Below are 21,949 nucleotides of genomic sequence, written 5' to 3' on the forward strand. Positions count from 1 at the left end.
TACGTTCTCGAGAAACGCCTCTGCAACACTTTCCTAAATCGAAACACGAATAATTTCAAGACATTTAGAAAAACTTCATTGTCAGTCACGAAAAAAGAATATTTGCTGCCAGCCGTTCGCAAGAGTGCCGGACATATAATCTACGATTTTTCATCAACTTATAGAACCTTTCTTTGCAACGAAAATGTGACGTCATTAACACCATTCTTCAACATCACGGCGATAGTTGACCCAATAGAATGGCTTACCAAAGTCATTTTGATTTCGAACAGGTTGGAGCCTGGCTCCCTTACCCTTACGACTGGCGTTTGTCAGAAGGACAAATGGGTCATAACTGATCATGGAATGGCGGCATGAATGTCCTCAGACATCGGTACCTCCCTTCACGGTGAACCTCTGCCTGGCTGGAGTGAGTGGATGAGCAAATTGTTCATCCGTTAACGGAGGACATGAGGGCTTCATTCGACAGAGTGTCGGAGCCTTCTACAACATAGTCTATAGCTTCCCTAACTAACGGATTATCGTGAGTTTCCGCACAATCAAGAACTCACCGATTCCTCGACTGAATGGACTGCTGAATGGAAGGCAGCTGCAAATCTCTGCGGATGGTTTCGTTCCGCACAAACCATGGAGCATTCACAATCATCCGTATTAACTTATTTTGTAGTCTCTTCAGAATGGTGATATTAGACGGAGCCGCTTGTCCCCAGACGCCTGAAGTATACATGATGACAGGCTTGAATATCATGTTGTAGTCGTAATTTCATTCTTTAGGCTCAATTTGGATCGTAGAGGGTACAGACTTTTGATCTCGATCTCGATCTTTGCCTTCACGGTTGTGATGTGCGGGTTCCGGGTGAGCCTGCGGTCTATTATAAGACCGAAGTACTTTACCCGCGCTTACCAGTCGATCTCCCTTCCAGAGATCCTCACTTTTCTTGCCGGAGAAGATATCGTTCTTCCTATGGTTATCGCCTGAGTCTTGTCTGGGTTCACTCGGATCTTCCATTCGAGATACCAGCGCTCGAGGTCATCCAATACACGATCCCGAGTTCCCGACCCATGGAAAATGAGAGGAGAGCCCTGTCATCGGCGTAGAGACATATCTTCACACGCTCGGACCTCGGAAGGTCACTGGTGTAGAGAGGGTACAGCGTGGGAGAGAGCACAGCCCCCTGTGGCACTCCAGCGAGGATCTCTCTGTTGTCAGACAGAGAGAGGATCTCTCTGTTGTCAGACAGAGAGCTCTCTACTCTAACCTGAAATGTCCATAAAATGGCTTGTGTTATCTTTCTGCTCGGTTACTATGGAGCTGCCCCAGCACATCATCAGCTCGTCTAAACTCTCACTTGCTACACAATAATCGAATAGGCCAACGCGTTGACATAGGAACTTGCACTAATCCCTGTAACCTTTTTACAACTCTACTATACTTGGTCGAACTCCATTTTGGGCCAGCTTCAATCCGCTTCAGTTTTTCGTATCTAAAACAACAAAACCACATTGTTAAATCTATTTTGAACAATATTTTCCAGGTCGGTAATAATGAGATTGAGGTCCAGTTTTTATCGCCAATAGAAGTTTCTGCAAGACTCGCAGAACAACAATCTAAATTATATGATGTACCCCCGGATTGTCCTGATGCAGCGTACAGAGGAGAATGTCATGTTAATATGATTAGAAAGATGCAAGCTTCTTTCTCGTGGGATTGGGGACCGTCTTTCCCATCCGTTGGTATTTGGTGAGTTTTGAAGTTTCATCAATTTTAGCGATTATGAAAGAATGGAATTTTTATTTCAGGAAAGATATTTATATAGAGAGTTTTGATGAATCTGCCATAAGATACATCGTGACTGATGTTACCGAATCGGAAGATGGTGATTACTGGCTTTTGAATTTTGACACATATTTGGCAAATAATAAAAAGGGAACTGTTACTGGAATTTTAATGTATACTGTTACCTTGAAAGACATCCAGATGACGCAGGTGAATCATGTAGATGCAGTTATGAACGCCTACAACGAAACTGTAGTTACTACAACTGTTCAAATATCTAAAGTGAGTAGGCGGTACGCAAAATAAATTTTCATATTTGATTCCTTTAAGAACTCATAGAACGATTTAAAAAAATAGGCGCATATCAACTGGTTTTGTTTGTAGTCATTCGTCAATACTTGGTGGCCAAATGGATATGGAGCTCATGATCTTTATAATTTGAATGTAGTTTTTTCAAACGAAGTATCATCTGAACATGACATAAAAAATGTTCGAGTTGGATTTCGAACAGTTGAATTAGTTCAGGACTCTTTAGGTAAGGATCGTTGCAGAAGTTGAAATTATTGTTGTCGAAATTGTAGATGATCATTTTCAATATAGAACCTCTTCTATTTTCCCAACCATTTTTTACAAAAATTGATCCACAGTCCACAGTGAAATGTTTGTATTATATGGAGTGATTAACTCTTCACTTCGTATCTGTAACGTTTACCCTGTAGTATACAATGTTTGGGTACCACACATATTTAAAGAAATCAATTAAAAAACTTCCCTGTTTTGCTTGGCTATGCTCGCTATTAGTGTGAATCATTACTTTGTTGTGTGCCATACTGAACACAGGTAGTCCGGAAAGGAAGAGAGAAAAGGGGGGAAAGAGGAGAAAATTTTAATCTCTACAAAGACAATTCGAATAACTTTGAAAAGATATACATAATGATACGAGTGATGGTAGTTCCAATAGTGAGTTGGAAACGTTTCCTATTTCTCATATACAAATAAGGGGACATATGCATATTGTCTCACTATGAAAACATGTATACACATAATATTACATAATTCATTTTCTGACACTAACACCCTTGGTAGCCACATAGTTACCTTACATGTATTCGAATAAGTCGCGCCAATTTTTTCATCCTCAGAAAAATCGTTTTATATTGTAGACTTTGATGAAAATCAATCAGAAAAAGTGACAGTAGTAACATATTTTCACCCAGTCTTGATGGAAATAGAGCCGTTATTAGAGGCGGATACCCGAAACCTCAACAAGGTATGGGACTAGGAAGTTCAGAAAACCCTTCAGTTTCACAGGAACGAGGAACATCCTTCGCATTTGCAATAGATTGAAGAGAGCATATCATGGATAAATATCCATCGCACCTGCTCAACTTCTTCTAAGTTGAACAAACAGATGAAAAATTATCTCAACTTGGAATTGGGGAATTGGATATGCAAAAGGATATTCTTCCAGTATTGGCTGATGCCTGTCAATTATTTGTAGGAATATTTTACAGTTTGTCTTTGCATCGACAGTATGATTTGAATAATAAGCTGAATCGAAGTCTCAGTAAATAATGACTGCACCGTAACGGCGGTGCAGTGAAGGCTATAGCTTCTTCAAACCCGTGAGCCATACCAATTTCAGAATCTTCAAAGCGTCAAGTTCCACGAGCAAAAGAGAAATTGGGAGGTTGGAGCGGAAAATAACCGAGAAAAGAAAAAGTACAATCAACTTGAGAAGACAAACATTGAACGAACTCAACCCAGAGAGAATTGGTAATAAAGACAAACAGAGTCACAGATGAAAGTGAATTTTCATGAAAAACTGTCAAGGTGTTTTGAAAACTGGAAGAAAATTTTTAAAAAATCATAGGATTCTTTCGTGAGCAAATGGTATTACGATATGTCACCATTTTTCGGGTTTGAAGGCCGTGGATTTTTGGAATTTCTTCCTGGAATTTCTTTCAGGAATCCAAGGCCTTCGAACCCGAAAAATAGTGACACTGAAAACCTCGGCAACGAATGCATTTACTATTTTGTCGGTAATACGATACCTTTCAAGTCGGTCGTTCAAAGAACAATTCGAAATTATATTTTTATGAAGGAGGCTATAAAGGTTCTATTGAATAATGAGACCATTTGTGTTTGTCAGCATGAAAAATGTGTTTCCGAATATTTTCTTGTAGAAAAATCGAATGGGGAACATAGGTTCATTTTTAGTTTGAAAGAACACGATTGTGGATGTTTCTCATTTCAAACTTCTAATGAGTAATGTTAACAAAAATATTTTCCTAGAAAAGATTGATTTGCAAGACGTTTCACAATATCTTATTTTAATCTAAAATGGATTGAATGTGCCATGTTTCTTTTTCACAAAGCTATTACAGCCAGTACTGACTATCCTGAGTTAGCTCAAGTTCAAGCATATACTGATATATCAGCCATTCATCTGGACAATATTCTTTTATTAGGAAAAGAATGAGGAGAAATATTCAGGTTTTTCCTTGAATTTTCACCTTTCCAGGACATACTATTCTTAGGATTTCGATTCAATACACCAAAGAAAAAGTTTTGTAAAATGGAAAATCACATAACGGTTATAAAACAAAAATCAAAATGCAAGAGAATATACTAGTTTTATTGGATCGTCGAACTCAGCTTTTCCGACATTGCATATAGATGGAAAAGGTGCCTGGAATGTGATGAACTGGAATATCTGTGATCCACAATGAACCCTCATTGGTGGTAGTCACTTTGGACCTACCTATCTAGTTTTCTAAGATCGATGCTAAGATGGAGTGGACAACATCAAGTGTTTTTGTTCCGGTGTGTATGGTAGTAGTATGGTACTGATGAACATGCTTAAACAACCTAGCAATGTTACAAAGAAGTGTTATTAAATACGGGCTATTTGACAGCCCAATAATAGAATCAAGTGATTCCCCAAGGTTCATAGCACACACAAGCTCGGCTTTTGTGGTTCCTCTGTTTATCATCAGATTCATTTCTGGTCTTTTCTCCGAATCTCCTATACTACAGAGGGGTCGCGGCATCAATAAAGTCATGACTGAAACAAAAACTATTTTATTCTTTCTAATAATAATAATAATAATAATAATAATAATAAGCCCCCTTCTATTCTGCATCTCACTATTGCCATTATCCGTTGCGCTCAGAAAGACTCGAGGGTATAACTGTGGCACCCCCGGAAACCGGAGGCACAAGGTCACCCATCTGTTTTATATGGATGATCTTAAACTTTATGCCTCTGGAGAGAAGGATCTCTATCAGTCCTTGAGGGTGGTGGAAGAGTACACGCATGCTATCGGTATGAAATTCGGGATAGACAAATGTGCAATGGTTCATCTCAAAAGAGGACGATGCGGGGACTAGGAGAGGATGTGCAGCTCGTAGATGGAAGCATCCTACACCATCTGGATGCCGGAGAGACGTATACTTACCTCGGGGTGGAACAACGCCACTCACAAGAGGTAACTGCAGTGAAAAACTCTCTCCGCGGCAAGTATCAGCACAAACTTCGACAGATCTGGTCATCGGAACTGTCGGGGAAGAACAAAGTAGCTGCAACAAATATGCTTGCCGTTCCAATCTTACTCTACTCCTTTGGAGTAGTGAAGTGGACTCGGGAGGAGCTGTATCAACTCGACGTAAGGACCCGAAAAATGATGCATCTCTATAGGAGTTTGCATCCCAAATCGTCCGTTCCACGGCTGTACTTCCCCCGATAACAGGGAGGTCGTGGACTTTTGAGTTTGGAGTGTCTACATAACAGAATGGTACTGGATACAGCCTGTAAAGTCGTCAGGAGTTCGGATCCCCTTCTCTGCATGGTCCGTGACCATGAGAGAGCAGGAATTGGAGCATTTCTCCTTAGGGCAGCTGCTCGAGCTGCTGATGAACTCGGTATAGTTTTCGACTCTGAACGAGGTGACTACAACTCTGTCACCGAGTTGGAACCCGTTCAGCAAAAAGCTCAGATAAAAGCCGCAGAGATCACCTTACTTCTGCGGAGACACAGGGATAAGCCGATGCATGGGGTCTTCTTCAATAACATTGAAGACCTTGGCTTATCAAAGCGCCTGACGTTCGCTTTTCTCAGGTCGAGTGGGCTGAAGTCGGAAACTGAGGGGTTCATCATGGCTTGCCAGGATGGTGTCTTCAACACCTTAGTCTACCGCAGTCGCGTGATGGGTATAGAGGTTCCTGACACAATATGCAGGGCCTGCCGCGAGGCGCCCGAGACCCTAATGCACTTGCTATCAGCATGTCCAGCATATGCGGTCTCGGCCTATATCCATCGACATAACGCGGCCCTAAGAGTGCTATATTACCATCTACGGCACTCTTACGGTATTGACGAGACACCGGTGTTGCCCTACGCTCCGGGGGATATTGAATCCGTTGTGGGGAACGAGAAGTGCCGAATTTATTAGAACTATTCGTTCCCCACCCTCAGGCTCATACAAGCTCATAAGCCTGATGTAGTCCTTCTCGACCACCAGACCAAAACGATATTTGTCGTGGAGTTTTCAGCTCCTGGAGAGACGAATATCGTCAGAAAAGAGGAGGAAAAACGGATAAAATATCGAGATTTTCTCTTCGAACTCCGCAGACTCTATCCAGATCACTCTGTCAAGATGGTCGTTCTGATTATTGGAGTCCTTGGTGGAATGATGTCTTCTCTACTCTCGAATCTCAAAATCATACCGGCTTGCCGCACTAAGGCAGAAATCTTAGCCGCCCAGATGCAGAAGGCTGTCATTCTTGGCTCACTGCGTTTGCTCAGGGCACATGATTCTCGGACCCAATGATCACTTACCCCACGGTGTGGGGAGTGGTCATTGGTTGATTATGCTGGCGCGCCCTCCCGAATGTATCGGGGCTTCGGGGGATAGGGCCTGACCAGCGCACACTACGGTGAAAAAAAAATAATTCTTCATTTCCAGAAGAACAATAAAATTGTGTAGGAAGTGTCAATACAATACAAATTAAAAAAGAAAAGAAAAGAGGAAGACAGGCTCATGCTCTAAAACTAAGATGACTATGCATTATTCAAAGAATTCCTGCAAAGCATAAAAACATTTTTCTAATAAATATTTTTTTAATGATTTTTCGAACAGAGAAAAACTATTCAAGGCCTTTAAATAATCTGGAAGGTGATTATATATCTTTGGACTTATGTATTACGGTCCACATGATGTTAATTTGAATCTAGCTAAGTGAAAATGGTTTTTGTTTCTATAGTATTATGCTGGTGAAGTTTTAGATTTGTTGTAAATCTTGATTTATTTTTGAACACAAACATACACAGATCAAAAATATAAACTGATGTTAAAGTTAAAACACCGTACTCATTGAAAAGTGCCTTGCATGATTCTCTATTAGAAAAATTTGCTATGCATCTCAGAATTCGCTTTTGTGCTATAAAAACATTTCCTGATGTGGTGGAACTACCCCAAAAACAGATACCATACTTGAATCTTGATTCTACTTGAGCATAATATATATTTAGCAGCTGACTCTTTGTTAAAACTGTTCGTAAATTGATGAAGAGAAACTTTAATGAATTTAGTTTTGATATTAATTGTTGACAGTGGCCTTTCCAATTGAGGAACTCATCTAAAATGATTCCCAAGAATCTTACATTGTGATCAGTATTTGTTAGGGTCACATTGTTCACCATGAAATGTATGTTTTCCACTCTGTTCTGCCAGTTGTGAATACGAATAACATCTGTTTTGTCCGCATTGAAAAATAAATCGTTGTTATTGAAATGATTTGATATCCGCCTTACTATTCTGGCACAATTGTTTTGTAATTCTTTCGTATCTGGTGCAGATATAACTAGCGAAAAGTCATCTGCATAAGCGGTATAATGACCTTCGGTAACTACTGATTCAATGTTATTTACATAGAGTACAAACAGTAGAGGACCCATTATTGAACCCTGTGGCACTCCCATACTTAGATTCAGATATTCGGAATTGACTCTATAGTCATCCTCTTCCATATAGTGTCCTCTTCCATTTCATTTTATTGAATTTGATGAATTTTTTTATTCGCCAATAGATTCTGGACTGACGTTCTATTTCAAAATAAATGGAGAACCAATTTTTATGAAAGGTTCGAATGAGATTCCAGTCGACATACTACCTGAAAGAGGACAAAATAAAACCACTATAAAGAAATTATTGATGGCAGCTCACGATTCTCATATGAACATGCTGAGGGTCTGGGGAGGCGGTGTCTATGAATCTGATTATTTCTATGACTTAGCAGACGAGCTGGGAATAGTCATTTGGCAAGATTTTATGTTTGCATGCGCTATGTATCAGTCAGACGAAAATTATCGCAGGTGATATTAAAACACCCTCAAAATACTTTGCAAGTATTTACTAAGTTAAATCGTTTTCAGTAATGTTATAGACGAGGTGCGACACCAAGTTAAGAGACTAAGAAGCCATGCTAGTGTAGCACTCTATTCTGGAAATAATGAAAATGAAGGTGCCCTCGTCGATGATTGGTAAATATTTTGTTTTCCGTATCAATAGAAATTGAAAATATTGTTTCAGGTACGGCACTAAAAATAATTTCACATTGTATAAAAATGATTATGTGACCCTATATATCGATACTATCAAAACTGAGTTCGATCGCATCACTCACAATAGAGGAATTTTCGTAAGTTCCAGTCCTTCGAATGGAAAAAAAACTGTCTCTGACGGATATGTCTCTACTTATCCCGGCAACCCGTTGTACGGTGATGGTGCGTATAATGACTTTATTTTTCATATTTTAAGTCAGTTATTACTCAGCTCAGAAATAACTACTGACCGTGTTTTTCAACCAAAACAAGCACTTTTCTCAATCACCAGAAATGCAATACTCTTCTCGATGCGCGTTTCACCAGATGAAGAAAACTAAATTAGTTTTCTTCAAGATACGTTTTACCAACATGGTTGGTGAGTTTTAAAAATGGACAATCATCTCAAAAAATGTTCTCTCAGCTGAATGCATCGATATAACAATTAATGAAATATTAACTCTGAAATTAAATCATTAACAAGGAATTACATTCAACAAGAAAATTTATTTGAAAGTACAATGGAGAATGTTCCTCCTGACGAAAATCAAGTAGTTTTTATAAAAGAGCTCTAAAACAACGCATTTTAAACTTATCATTTCAACCTTTTTCTTTAAAAAATTATTTAAATACTCAAAAAAGAGGAATGAAATAATGCATTCAACATTTAAAGGGATTCGTTTCTATTTCACCATTTGACAACATCGGTTATAGCTAATAAAGGACAATGAATCCTGTTACCTGTATAAGACAAACAAAGATGACATATTTCAGAGGCGTGCTGTTCTGTTTACTTATGTTCCGAGTTCCGAGACATTCTGTGACATATGACATTTTGTGCACCTAACCTATCTTCCTCTATATAAATAAATAACAAAACAACTGTTGTTTATGTGGCTTGTGGAGGTGGTATTGAACTATAATTTATATTTTGCCTTAATTGTTGATTTATTAAGATAATTTTTTTTTAAGTAGAATATCTAGGTACGTATAAATTATTTCAACTTAATATAGGCGCTGTTGCCAATATGTGATTTAGAAACAAATCCCTTTAAAAAGTAAAACCCAACATTTGAAACATCAATTTGAAAGGCTGACGTGCCTACGTGTCGCGGGAGCCATGAGAACTACTCCATCTGCAGCACTTGTGGTCCTACTGGGACTTCCACCATTGCACATCTACGTACAAAGAAGCTCAACTGGTGACACAGGCTAATGCAGGGCAAACTCCAATCAGTCAGTCACACGGTGCAGAATACTTGAAACTGTACAGTGAACTGAAGGCAAATCCAATACTAGGAATGCCCGTAGGTGGATAACACAATTCCGCAGTCCAATTCTCAAAAATATTTCAAAATCATCATACCAAGTAGAGAGAAGTAGCAAAACAGCCCACCGGTAGAAGCGGAAGAAACTTGGTATACAAAGACCCAAGAAGGAATGGGATCCGGTATATACGGACACAGAGCAAAAACGAGAACTGCAACTGTGTTCCAGGTAGAAGTAGCGGCCATCAAACACTGTATAGGGGAAATAAACAGGCAGAAGGTCTCAAATAAAACCATTGCATGTATAATAACATCCATAAATTCATGGATGCAAGCCGAATCGATAGATTGATGGACTAAGCTCCCAGAAAAGAGGCAGGCAAAATAGTTCATAAAGAAACCATCGCCCAGATTCATGGAAGACCTGCTAAACCACAACCGTAAGGTTAGAAGGGTACTGGTGAGTCTACTAACTGGGCATAACCGACTCAGGAAACATATGAACACCATTGGTCTGACAGAAGAAACCCAATGCAGGTTCTGTCAAGAAGAGGAAGAAACCGCACTGCATGTGCTCTGTGAATGCGAAGCGATAGCAAGGCTGAGACACGGGGAAGAGAAACCAGAGGCTGCCAGCGATATGAAGGGGTCAGTGTCAAAGCTATGGAATCTCATCAAAGAGATCAAGCTATACAATAAGCTCCAACAACCAAGGAGCATCACAATACCTACATCTGAAAAGGTCGCAGGGAATCAGGCCATGGGCTAGCTCCCCGACAATCTAATCTAATCGAAATGACTCAATAATACAATTTCACTGTTCAAACCTATCGTGCCTTGGTATGAGACGGCAGAGCCGACAACCGAGTCATCCATCGAGTATTCGCTTGGATACCAATGAAATTGCTACTATTCAGAATAATGTTCAGATACCAATAAGTTTCGATTGAGATTTCTGAATACCGTTTTTTGGAGATGGTGTGCAGGTTTTTATCCCTGACGTTTCGTCTACTACTGCGGTATACATTATCAAGAACGATGTGGTAACGAAAGTTACAAGCTGCTCTTGATATTCTCAACCATAAATGTTTGAAACTCAACTCTAAATTTTCAGCTTGCTTAGTACTCTCCAATTTCCTAAAACATCGTTCATTAACTAGTGGCCTTCCATAAAGCTCTCACCGGAATGATCATATCCGTCGTTTTCATTCTTTGTGATTCCTCCTTCCAGATACTACTTAGCATTCCGTCTCATTCGTCGGAATTTGTTAAAGATTATTTGTTGATATGCTTTTCAAAATAGTTAATAAAGTCGATGCTATTACTTATTTGGTATTTGTTATTTGTTGGACAGCATCACTTTTGTTTCTAATCATTTTATTATTGTACATCAACAATACATACAGACCTGAAACACAAACAAATCTTGATTCCACACTGAAGAGTGCAATTCCGACCCGTCATAAGTCGAAGGTTCGTTTTACAACGTCTTGGGAAGCCTAGTTTATCTTCGATATTCATGCATTGAGTCTTTTGTCGATTCAATAGATGTCTTCGTACGAAGAGGTGTCATAGCCTTTTCTTACACAGGCTTGTCTAAGAAATTCATCGTGGTTCAGCGTAGCACCATTGATGAGACCTGAGAATAGTTAGATCACGAATGGTTTTTCTGGGCTCTGGTAGCAACTAGTAGCCTTGCAGTGAAAGCTGCAGTAAAAGATAATGAATCTCTTCTGAAACAGACCTTCTCGGGTAGCCTCAGACCTTCTCAGGAAGCCTCGTTTATCTCTGTTTTTTTTTATTGAGTCGTCTGTCGATCCCGTAGATGACGTCCTCGTAATGAAAAATGTCATCGCTTTTACCAACACAGACATCATACAGCTGACAACGACACACTTATTTTCTTACGAAAAAATTGTAGTTCGGATGGTAGTAAGCAATACTGAGAAAAACCAGTGTCTGTTTTATTCGAGAATGTATGTCACAAAGATCAACATAATAACGATGTAATTTGGCTAAAAAGTCGATTAATAATTAAATTGGATGTGAGTTGAATAGCAGCAGGTTTCATAGAAAATCGTCATCAATAAAAGTGTGGGAATAATCTTCTGCTGGGACGAATTTGACTGACTTAGTTCGCCTAATTTTCCGGATGCAGTGTATGTCAGAAGAAACACATAGGCCAATAACTTTGCAGTTTATCTCATTACACCCCTGATAATACCTAAAACTATTTCATTTGTATTTGTGCATCTCTATAAACAACTTGGCATTTCAAGTAACGAAAATTATATAATGAACTGCATTTCATTGGGTTCACTAAGATATGTTCTTCTTCTTCTGGAAAACTGATACCTACTATTCATAACGATCCTGATCGACTGAAGGTAGTTTTGTCTTTTTTTTTTAATAATTCATGACGACTAGAAAAGGTATATAAAAGAATAAAAATTAACAAATGAAAGCCTCAGCACCAGTGATGAATCACATCGAAATAATTTTCTCGGTAAGAAAAGTAGTTTCATGGTGGATTGCACCATGAAACATTGTCAACCATCTTCAAACAAAAGTAGTTTCAGATGGTCTCATTTTCTTCCGATTTTTGTTTGAAAGAAACATTGATCAATAATTCATAGGAACCTTTTCCTTCTCCTAAAAGTTCTCTATTCTTTATATATTCTGTTAAAATCTGTTTGTTTGAAGGTGTTTCATGGTGAATGAAACATTGTCAACCACCTTAAAAATAAAAGGAGTTTTAGATGGTCTCTTTTTCTTCCGATGTTTGTTTGGAAGAAACATTTGTGAATAATCCATACATTTTTCCTCCTTCGAAATGTTTCTATTCATTGTACCTACATTGCCATTCACAATAGTGAAATCGTCACCATGGAAACATGTACCAAGAGTTTTCAATGAACGAGAAGAGTTGTCGACGGCCTTTAATTGGGGCATATACTCGTACACCAGTGCATCAAGTTGCAGATGCAGATTGTTTCGAAGACTAATTTCCAGAAAGAGACAAACGATGAGATTTAAAGCGATATTAATAAGTGAAATTCTGAAGTGGAATTTGAGTATAGTATTTCAAGTTGTATTTTAAATTATTTTAATCATTAAATAAAGTTATTGAATTTTAATGAACGTACCAATTAGGTATTATTGAAGAAATTTATATGGATACGGGCATTTGTATCCCAAAATTAACTGTTCTTCTGATTTTATTTGAAGAACAATACTTTTATAAAATAAACTTTCGAAAAGAGAAAAAATTAGATTTTTGGCTAGTATGCACATGGCATATTTGTTTTATCCAAAACGCTCTTCACTTTTGCCGTTTCACCAATCAAGTTGGCGTCTTCAGGAGATGAAGACGCCATGGCCATGGAGTACAATGGCTTTATTTTTGATATTTCAAATTTCAAGTCAGTTGTTACTCAGGAATAACCGCTGGCTTTGTTTTTTTACACACGTGGGTGATGAAACGCGAGAATAGCATTGTTTTTCTGGTGACTGGGAAAAGTGCTTGTTTAGGATTTATTCTACGCCAGAGGTTCCAGGTTCCCCTTTCATATTTATTTTATTTCACATAAAAAATATATTATTGACAGCGACAGCAATTTCATTTTACTGTTAGCTAATGAATACGAATATTGTCAATATGAAGATACCTTTATATTGGACTTTATAATGTACCTTTTATTTGATTTTTCAGTGCATTATTACAATTACGTTTTGAATCCCTTTGATTCAAATATTTATCCCGTTCCAAGATTCGCTTCTGAATATGGATATCAGTCGTTGCCCAGCTATGCTTCATTGGCAAAAGTCGTAAAGCAAATCAGCGATCTAGAGATAACCAGTGATTTTATGAATCATCGACAACATCATCCTTTGGGAAATGCACAAATGACGCTTCTAATTGAAATGAATTTGAAGTTGCCAAATGAAAGTAGCAGCAAATATTCTCAAGCTTATATATTCTACTCTCAGGTGAGTCCAAATTATCATTCTCAATAGTAAATTGATTTTTGTGTGCTGGAAGAACCTTTTCTTTGATTCCTTCTGTTCAACGCTGTCAAAAAGAAATCCCATTTTCAAAGTTTTGTGGTCAGCGGATTGAGAATATGTAAATAAAATTGAACCGAGTCCAATGAAATTATTGAAAATATTTTTCTCAAATATCAGAACTGATCTTTTACTGATATTCATTAACCATTTCATGAAAATGGATTAATATAGTCTATACCTACCTCGCCAACCGATTGTGATAATTTCTTTTGCATAGATTACGAAAGTTCTGTATTTTCCTGTATCAGCAGTGATTATTTCATTATCATATCTATCAACTTATTTTGAAGAGTTCTTTTCTTTCATAAATTATTCTGTAGGTATAGTTCAAGTAAACGATATAGTGCCACATACCTTCCTACATCAGCTCCCTATTAGTAATATAGTTAGGGAGCTAACTAATTTTGTTACTAGCTAACTAACTTTCTTCAAAAGTTCCTGATAATTTCTCTTCCATATTATCTGTTTCACTATTACTGTCGTCATTTGAATCAATAATGAATTTATTTCCACCATGAGAGTGTCCAATCTTCATATATTCTTTTTTAACTCAAATTACTTTTTTAATCCTTTTCTGCCAGTATTCTTCGGTAATATTAGATACTTCTTCTTCAATTTGCTCTATTATCTTCTTATCGAATTTTGGAAAATTGTTTTTACGCCTTATCCTTTGTTTCAATTTTCCCCAAATGAACTCGATGGGATTGAAAACACAAAAATAGGGGGGAAGTCCATACTTTTCAGCAGTACTTCCAAGGGCAAACACTTTTTCAAATGTTTTTGTCTGTAAAACTTCAAGTATTTGGTTTTTGGTGTAGTAATCTTCAAAATACAAATTATTATCCATCAAAAAACTTTGTATTTCATCTTTCCTCGAATTTTTATTCGGTACTTTGATGAGCTGTCGCAAATAATAGGAAGCGTTGTCAAAAACTATTACACTATTCACATCCAAATTTGGGACCAATGTGTTTTCAAACCATTCCTCGAAAATATTAGCTTTCATCTTCTTTGATAGTCAACGTTGCAGTCCTCAAGTTTGTTTCCACATAATTCCACTGTTTTTTTATTTTCCATAACTGCTTGACATTTGTTTATTATTTTAAATTTAAATCCTAGTTTCTTTATCCAGTTCTAAAGAGTTTTGTCACAGCAGCTCATGTTATGGCTGGAAGTATACAATTTATTCCTTATGATTTCAGTTGTAGGAGTCTCATTGCTTTTGTAACAGTCGTATATTAGTTTTTTCAATGATTTTATTAGATGAACATCTAAAGGTTTTGGCGATCCTGTACCACATCGCGTCTTGCGATCATAAGGTTTCTTTTTGACTATTTTACGTACAGTTGAGAAAGGAATTTTGGTCAAATCTGATGTTGCTTGTAATAGTTTGTTTTCCTCGATATAAGAATGTAGATTCTCATATAAGAAACATACTCTCTGTGTTTCAATATCCAAATGCATCCAAATCTTATTCACTGGTATCTCTTTTTCGCATTGTTCACCATCGCTATTGGAACCACTATACTGGAAAAAGTCTGCGTTATTATTAAACTCGTTATTACTATTAGCACTTGTCCAAGGACGCCACATTTTAAACAAATAACAAAAATTTAAAGTAATTATAACTGCACCAATATTGAATTCCAACACTCAAATCGCGATTAGTTCCTGATGAACATTGATGACACGACGGCGATAACCATCTCCGCATTCTCCGATTTCTATTCGTCACCGTAACATGACTTCAAATTCAATTTAATGACTATTCAGCCAATGATGCAACTCGATTAGCAAAAATTATCCAATACGAACCGCCAATTCTATAGTCCACGTGGACTGGTTCGCAGCCGGTTTATTTCCATGTATTGGTTTTTTGGCCTTTGAGAGTGCCGCCACCTTTAATTGTGCACAGTATCGTTTACTTCGACCATATTTATTTGCTATCACGTTTGTCTCATTCTAAGACATCGTTGGTATTCGGTTTCAGATTGTCCACGCTTTATCAATTAAAATTGAAACAGAGCACTACCGAAGGTTCAGAAGTAGTTTAAACAACAAAGGAGAGGGTAAAACAATGGGTGCTCTTTATTGGCAACTGAATGATGTTTGGTTGGCACCATCTTGGTCAGGAATAGGTACGTATTAAAAATAATTTGTAATTATTTGGTTCACGTGTCATAATGATTGTTGAGCTCAAGAAAATGACATGCACATTTGTTAGAACTTGTTTTTGCTGTGAAATACAATTATTTTATATTTATTTCATTTATCAAGCAATTGAGTTGTGCCTTTCTGCAATCCTGGCTAATACTCCTTTATAGATGCCGGCCATACTGGATTCATTATTATAAGACTGCCAATTTTTCTGAAATCTGTTGACAAATGTCCTCTCCTGTCTTTCCAGCAACGTCTATGAAATTAATGAAACTTTCTTGTATTTCAAACACATCGCCAGTTCTTTTTACATATCAAATTACATGGCTCATTTGTTCTGTATGGGACACATCTGGAGTAAAGTCGAACATTATCGCGTTGTAGTTGACTTCTTTGATGTCATTTGAAATGATATTTCTATCTGTTTTTGCCATTATGTCAATAATTTCATTCTATATTGTCTTTGATAAATTGGTAATTGTCCCTTTTTAAGTGATCTAATTGAAACTTAAGAGTTGAATTATGTTTGGCGAGCAGGGAATAGTTCAAGAAGTTACCTTGACTAGGTTGAGGATATTGTGTGACGAGATCGCCAGGAGTTTAGTGAGATCCGCGAAAAAAAAGACAGTTTGTAGATACAATATAGCATCCATAACAATACGCAGGATCTGTCTCCATCTTTCCTTCTCTAAGTGAATCACTTGCTTAATGTCTTGATCAATACCCTGGCATGATTTCATTTGTTGTACCCATGTTTTCCACTTGAGAATACACTCTTTGTGCAATTTAGTTGCCCCGTGTTCGGTTAATCTCTGAAACTTTTTTCCAATTCATATAGCGGCATATGGTTGCAATCCGAGAAGCGATAACTATAGAACTTACTTGAGTTTCGATATTTCAGAACATACTGGAAAATGGAAAATGCTGCAGTATTATACACAAGACTTCTTTGCTCCAATTATAATAACAGGACACCTGAATTTGGAGAGAACATTGGAAATATACATCGTATCGGATTTACTTTCACCAGTTCTAAATGTATCAGCTTCAATACAAGTTTATAAGTGGAATTCATTCGAACCTGTCAGTTCAGAAACTGTAACAGTGGACTTGGTAATTATTAAAAAAAATACTAGATAATCTCATATTCGAGGTGACAAAACGAAAACGAAACAGAGCCGTTATCAGGAGATACGTCAAAATTTTCATCATCAATGAGGGACACTTTTTTCTGATATTTATGACTCCGCCATTAAAACTCTCAAAGCAAAATGGATATAATTACCACAAGATATTTCAATTGCGTTGAAGTTCGTGTTATATATCGTTTTAAATCACACACTGAATATCTTGATAGTATTCTATAAATTATAAAATTCCGCCCTGTAGTTTCGTGAAAATTACATTATAAAATTTGAATTTATTTACCTGCTCGCATATACGGTGAATTTTCATTTTTCTCAAAAAATAGTTATTTATTCATCAATTTCTATTTTGTCCCGTTCAGATATAATCAGATTAGATTTTCGGGGAGCTGACCCATGCCCTAATTCACTTCACTGCGACCTTTTCAGATCTATTGTGATGTTCCTTGGTTGTTAGAGCTCATTGTCTAGTTTGATCTCTTTGATGAGACTCCATAGTTTCGGGTGGGGTCCGGATACTGTGGAAAACTTTTAACGAGGTCCAGAAATGAACAACTGATAATAATTAGGTACTACCTATGTATTATTTTGGTTTCAAATCAAATTCTGAATTATAAAACACAATACCTAAATATTGATGTGAGTCAACCGACGGTCTTGAGTCAGTTTTTTATAGTTTGGTTCTCGATAGGAACAGCAAATTGGAAGTACCTATGTCTTGTAGGTGGGCGTCCATCAATCTCGAACGATACATGTTTTAAAAAAAATTCATTTTTGAGAAAGATGTTTCACATACGTATGTTGAGCGAAATATAGTGCCAAATGTATAGCTACTTTCTTGCAATTTTCATGTTCGGCACAAAATTCTTCAGTGGATACCGTTTTATACATTTGCAGAGACACATTTTCTAGCAAATCAATCATCTCTATTTAAAGTGATGGATTTAGCTTTGGCAGATTCAACAACTTCGCAGTCACATCTGTCCATTCTGCCGCAACATCAACTAATTCGCACAAACACACATACAGGATAGATATATAGGAAACCAATCAAACCATATTAGTTGTAATTACTTGTAAAACAATAAATTGATGGATGTAGTCGTTACTACGTGGTAGGAAATCATAATGAAGAAAAGAGAAATGAAACTTTATTTGTTTTTTACCACTTTTATTTGTAACTAACGTTAATGCAGTTTCGTCTATACGGACATTTTCAAACTTATACAATAAAATAATAATGGTTCATTACATTAGCCCTTATATACCACCCCTGTAGGTACTAATAGAGATACTTGGCTTGAATGAGTACCTGAATTTACAGTTCACAATGCGAATGTGCCAATTAAAAAAAACCGGTGAGTAAACTAAATCGATTTGATCATTTAATAGGTTGCACTCGCAATGTTTATGCTTGTGAATTTCCAAGGATTCTAAATAATTGACTTTGCAACCCTTCCTTGCATAGTGCAGATTTTCGGTATCGTTTAGATTCGGAAACTTGTGGTTGCATGCCAAGGAATGGTTTGAAAACGTATAATCAATTTTTTCTAGTCTGAAGAACCTTTCATGTTCAGCATACCGTTTTTGGAAATTTCTTGTAACCTGTAAAACAGATTAACAAGGCAACTTACTAAAATAAAATGAGTACTAAGTTGAATTATATGTGACTCAAAAATATTATTTTGATTAATAAAGGTATATTATACCTTATTCACTCACCTATTAATTTATATTTGGTATACAACACATTACAATATTTGGCGGCCCGAGGTTCGACCTTCCGCGGTCCGCAAACGGACCGCGGTCAGCCTGTTGCGGACCCCTTCATATAGCTGGCAGCCTCTGGTTTCTCTTCCCCGCATCTTGCGTGTCTCGGCTTGCATTCAAGAGTTTATGGATGTCTTTATACATGCTTTCGCTACGCCGCAGAAGGGTTTGGTCCGATCATAGGCTTGGATGCCCCTTCACGGGCTAGAACATCGGCCTCCTCATTGCCTTGTGAACCTCATATCCGGGTTCCCAAGCTAGAGTGACCCTATTTTAGGTACTTAGCTCCTTGAGTGCGCTCAGACAGCTTCCCACCAGTCTTGAGAAAACTTAAAATGAGCTGACAGCCTTAATTGCCGTCTGGCAATGATACACTTGTGTATCATATCTGAAGATCTCATACACTTGTATATCATATCTGAAGGGGACTACGAAGCATTTCTGTTATGCGCTTTTTGGTATGTCCTGAGCTCTCTCAGCGATTCGGTTTTTATTTCCTCATTCGTCACGAAACGCCGTCCTTTCAAATCTGGCGAATTCGGTGGCTGAGGCATGATAACGGTGTTGTTTTTGGCCGAAACATTCCAAACAATCAATGACAAGTGAGCAGGAGCATTATCATGATGCAAAAGCCATGAACTGTTTTTCCACAATACCGGACGTTTTCTTCATATTGCTTCTCGCAAGCGGCGCATAACCTCAAGTTAATACTCCTTATTGACCGTGACAGGCAAGAACTTCTGATGTACTACACCACGGTAATAAAAAAACCAGTAGCAAAACCTTGACATCTGATCGAACTTGGCATACTTTTTTTGGTGTTGGCTCTGGGCTCTTCCATTGGGACGATTGGACATTGGGTTCGATGTCATATCCATATACCGATAATTCGTCACCAGTTATGACCGTTAAGCAAATTTGAACTGCCGATGACATCATTCAACAATTCCTAAGCGATATTCATGCGACGGATTCTTTGGTCGAAATTCAGATATTTTGGAACGAACTTTGCTGCCATTTGCTTCATGACCAAAATTTCCGAAAAAACCGCATGGCATGAGCCAACCGATATGCCGACATCCTCAGCAACTTCTATAATAATGATTCGACGATTCTCCATAACAACTTTCTTCAGTTCCTCAACATTTTAACCGGTTATTGATGTGCGGGGACGTTCAAGGCGAGCGTACCATTTGCGTAAACATTTTTCTGACTCAGAGTACAATCATCGTATGCCACTGTCATATATTTAAGTATTTATGAGTATTCAATTCCATTTTTCACACAAAATTTGATACAAATTCTTTGATCCATTTTTTCGATAGCAGAAAATCGCCGTATACGCAAAACACTTCTAACTTATGTCTATCACCAACAAACTGAACATACTAAAGAGATGAAACTGTGAACGAATGTTCGAGACGAGTGTACCAATATAAGAAAATAAAAAAAACTCTAATCGAATGAATGAAGCCCGCGAAATTTGAACATTCATCTTATTTTTTGAACAGACCTTGTATAAAAGTTGAAATAGGATACCAATTTAAACATGTTTAAACTCATGTGTTATTCATACGATGATAAGTTGTATAATTTATGAAAAATATGTGATTCCAACATTATATAAGGTTAAAACAGAATTATGATTGATTTCAACTGGCCTCTAATCCAACAGAAATTCTTTCATCTCCTGTGTAACTAGTTGATATTGTCAGAATGAAGGCAAACAACCATTTACTCAAAAAACAATAGTATCGTAAATAATTAGATATTTACCAGACTATATGTTTCAAACTCCCTGCAACAACAAGTCGTTTCGATTTGATAGTCAAACTGAAACTTTTTTTTGGTGTCATCGACATCGACTGCATTGGTCATTAGTCTCGTGCCCTGGGTAGGCAATGTTAATAACTCCCCGAGCTAGGGAGCAACATAGCTATTCTCAGTCCGCGCGGCTGTTGCGGCATGCGCGCTCTGCCGCTAAAGAGAGTTTATCAAAAGAAATAATTTTTCTATAACATAAAATGTCATTTTAAAAATTTGAAAAAAATATAGTATCTTCTTAACACTTGAATGAATCGAGTCCCGTAGAAAAACAAGTTTTATCACCATTTCTCAAAAAGTTATTCAATAGTTGACTTACAAATTTTTTCCCAATCTCCGTTGGCATAAATAATGGGATAAAAGGTATAAATAATTGGCCTATAAATTTTAAACTTCGTGGAGCCTTTTTGATATATATATATATATATATATATATATATATATATATATATATATATATATATATATATATATATATATATATATACTTCATACGATCCTGCGATAAAAGTTGATAAAAATGTATTAATTAGTTAATTATGATTTTTTATAACTATTGCAAATTGGAATATCTAAAAATTATTGATATATTTTTTTTCAATTGATATTTAGCTATGTCTGTTTTCACATTAAACAATGGCAGTTATGGCAGGATATGAATTTTTTACGTAATTTGTTTATCAAATTGTTTTAAACAAATAGAGAAATTCAATATGTTTGAAATTTTTTTTTTGCTATTTTGTTGTCTATAGATAATTATGATTTAAAACCAAATTCTTGATTTCAATTTTTAATTGTTCAAAATCGATTTTTTTATATTTCGATTATTTAAATAATTAGTTAAGAAATAATTTTGCTTTTAAAAATCATGATTTACACTTTTAAATAGTTTGGCAAAAATGATTTTTTTTCATTAATTATTTAATTGTTTATTAGTTTAACAATTTGTTAAAATTAAAAAACAGCTATATATGAAAAAGTGCCATAAAAAATTATATGATTAATTGAATTATAAAATTATAATAAAAAAAATATTTTATGGCACGTTTTTTATATATAGCTGTTTTAATAATTTTTTCTGCTTTAGATAAAAACAAAATAGCAAAATAAAAATTCAAAAATATTGAATTTCTCTATTTGTTTAAAACAATTTAATAAACAAATTACGTAAAAAATTCATATCCTATGTTAATAACTGCCATTGTTTAATGTGAAAACAGACATAGCCAAATATCAATCGAAAAAAAATGTTTATCAACAATTTTTAGATATTTCATTTTGCAATTGTTATAAAAAATCATAATTAACAAATAAATACATTTTTATGAACTTTTAT

General features: G+C 36.5%; 1 protein-coding gene across 1 annotated transcript in view; it reads left to right on the forward strand.

The window, feature by feature from the left end:
• Positions 1 to 21,949, forward strand: part of LOC111513488 (beta-mannosidase) — a 37,931-nt gene that overhangs the window by 14,359 nt on the left and 1,623 nt on the right. Inside the window, exons 4-12 of the mRNA XM_074180518.1 lie at positions 1,536 to 1,741; positions 1,801 to 2,059; positions 2,162 to 2,312; positions 7,868 to 8,153; positions 8,214 to 8,321; positions 8,371 to 8,564; positions 13,362 to 13,639; positions 15,708 to 15,855; positions 16,776 to 16,987. Of these exons, the coding sequence (XP_074036619.1) occupies positions 1,536 to 1,741; positions 1,801 to 2,059; positions 2,162 to 2,312; positions 7,868 to 8,153; positions 8,214 to 8,321; positions 8,371 to 8,564; positions 13,362 to 13,639; positions 15,708 to 15,855; positions 16,776 to 16,987 (1,842 nt within the window). The remainder of the gene's footprint in view (positions 1 to 1,535; positions 1,742 to 1,800; positions 2,060 to 2,161; positions 2,313 to 7,867; positions 8,154 to 8,213; positions 8,322 to 8,370; positions 8,565 to 13,361; positions 13,640 to 15,707; positions 15,856 to 16,775; positions 16,988 to 21,949) is intronic.

The sequence above is a fragment of the Leptinotarsa decemlineata genome, unplaced genomic scaffold (assembly GCF_025532065.1).
Source record: "Leptinotarsa decemlineata unplaced genomic scaffold, Ldec_3_MD MMD2_tig00026299_RagTag_RagTag, whole genome shotgun sequence".
NCBI lineage: Eukaryota > Metazoa > Arthropoda > Insecta > Coleoptera > Chrysomelidae > Leptinotarsa > Leptinotarsa decemlineata.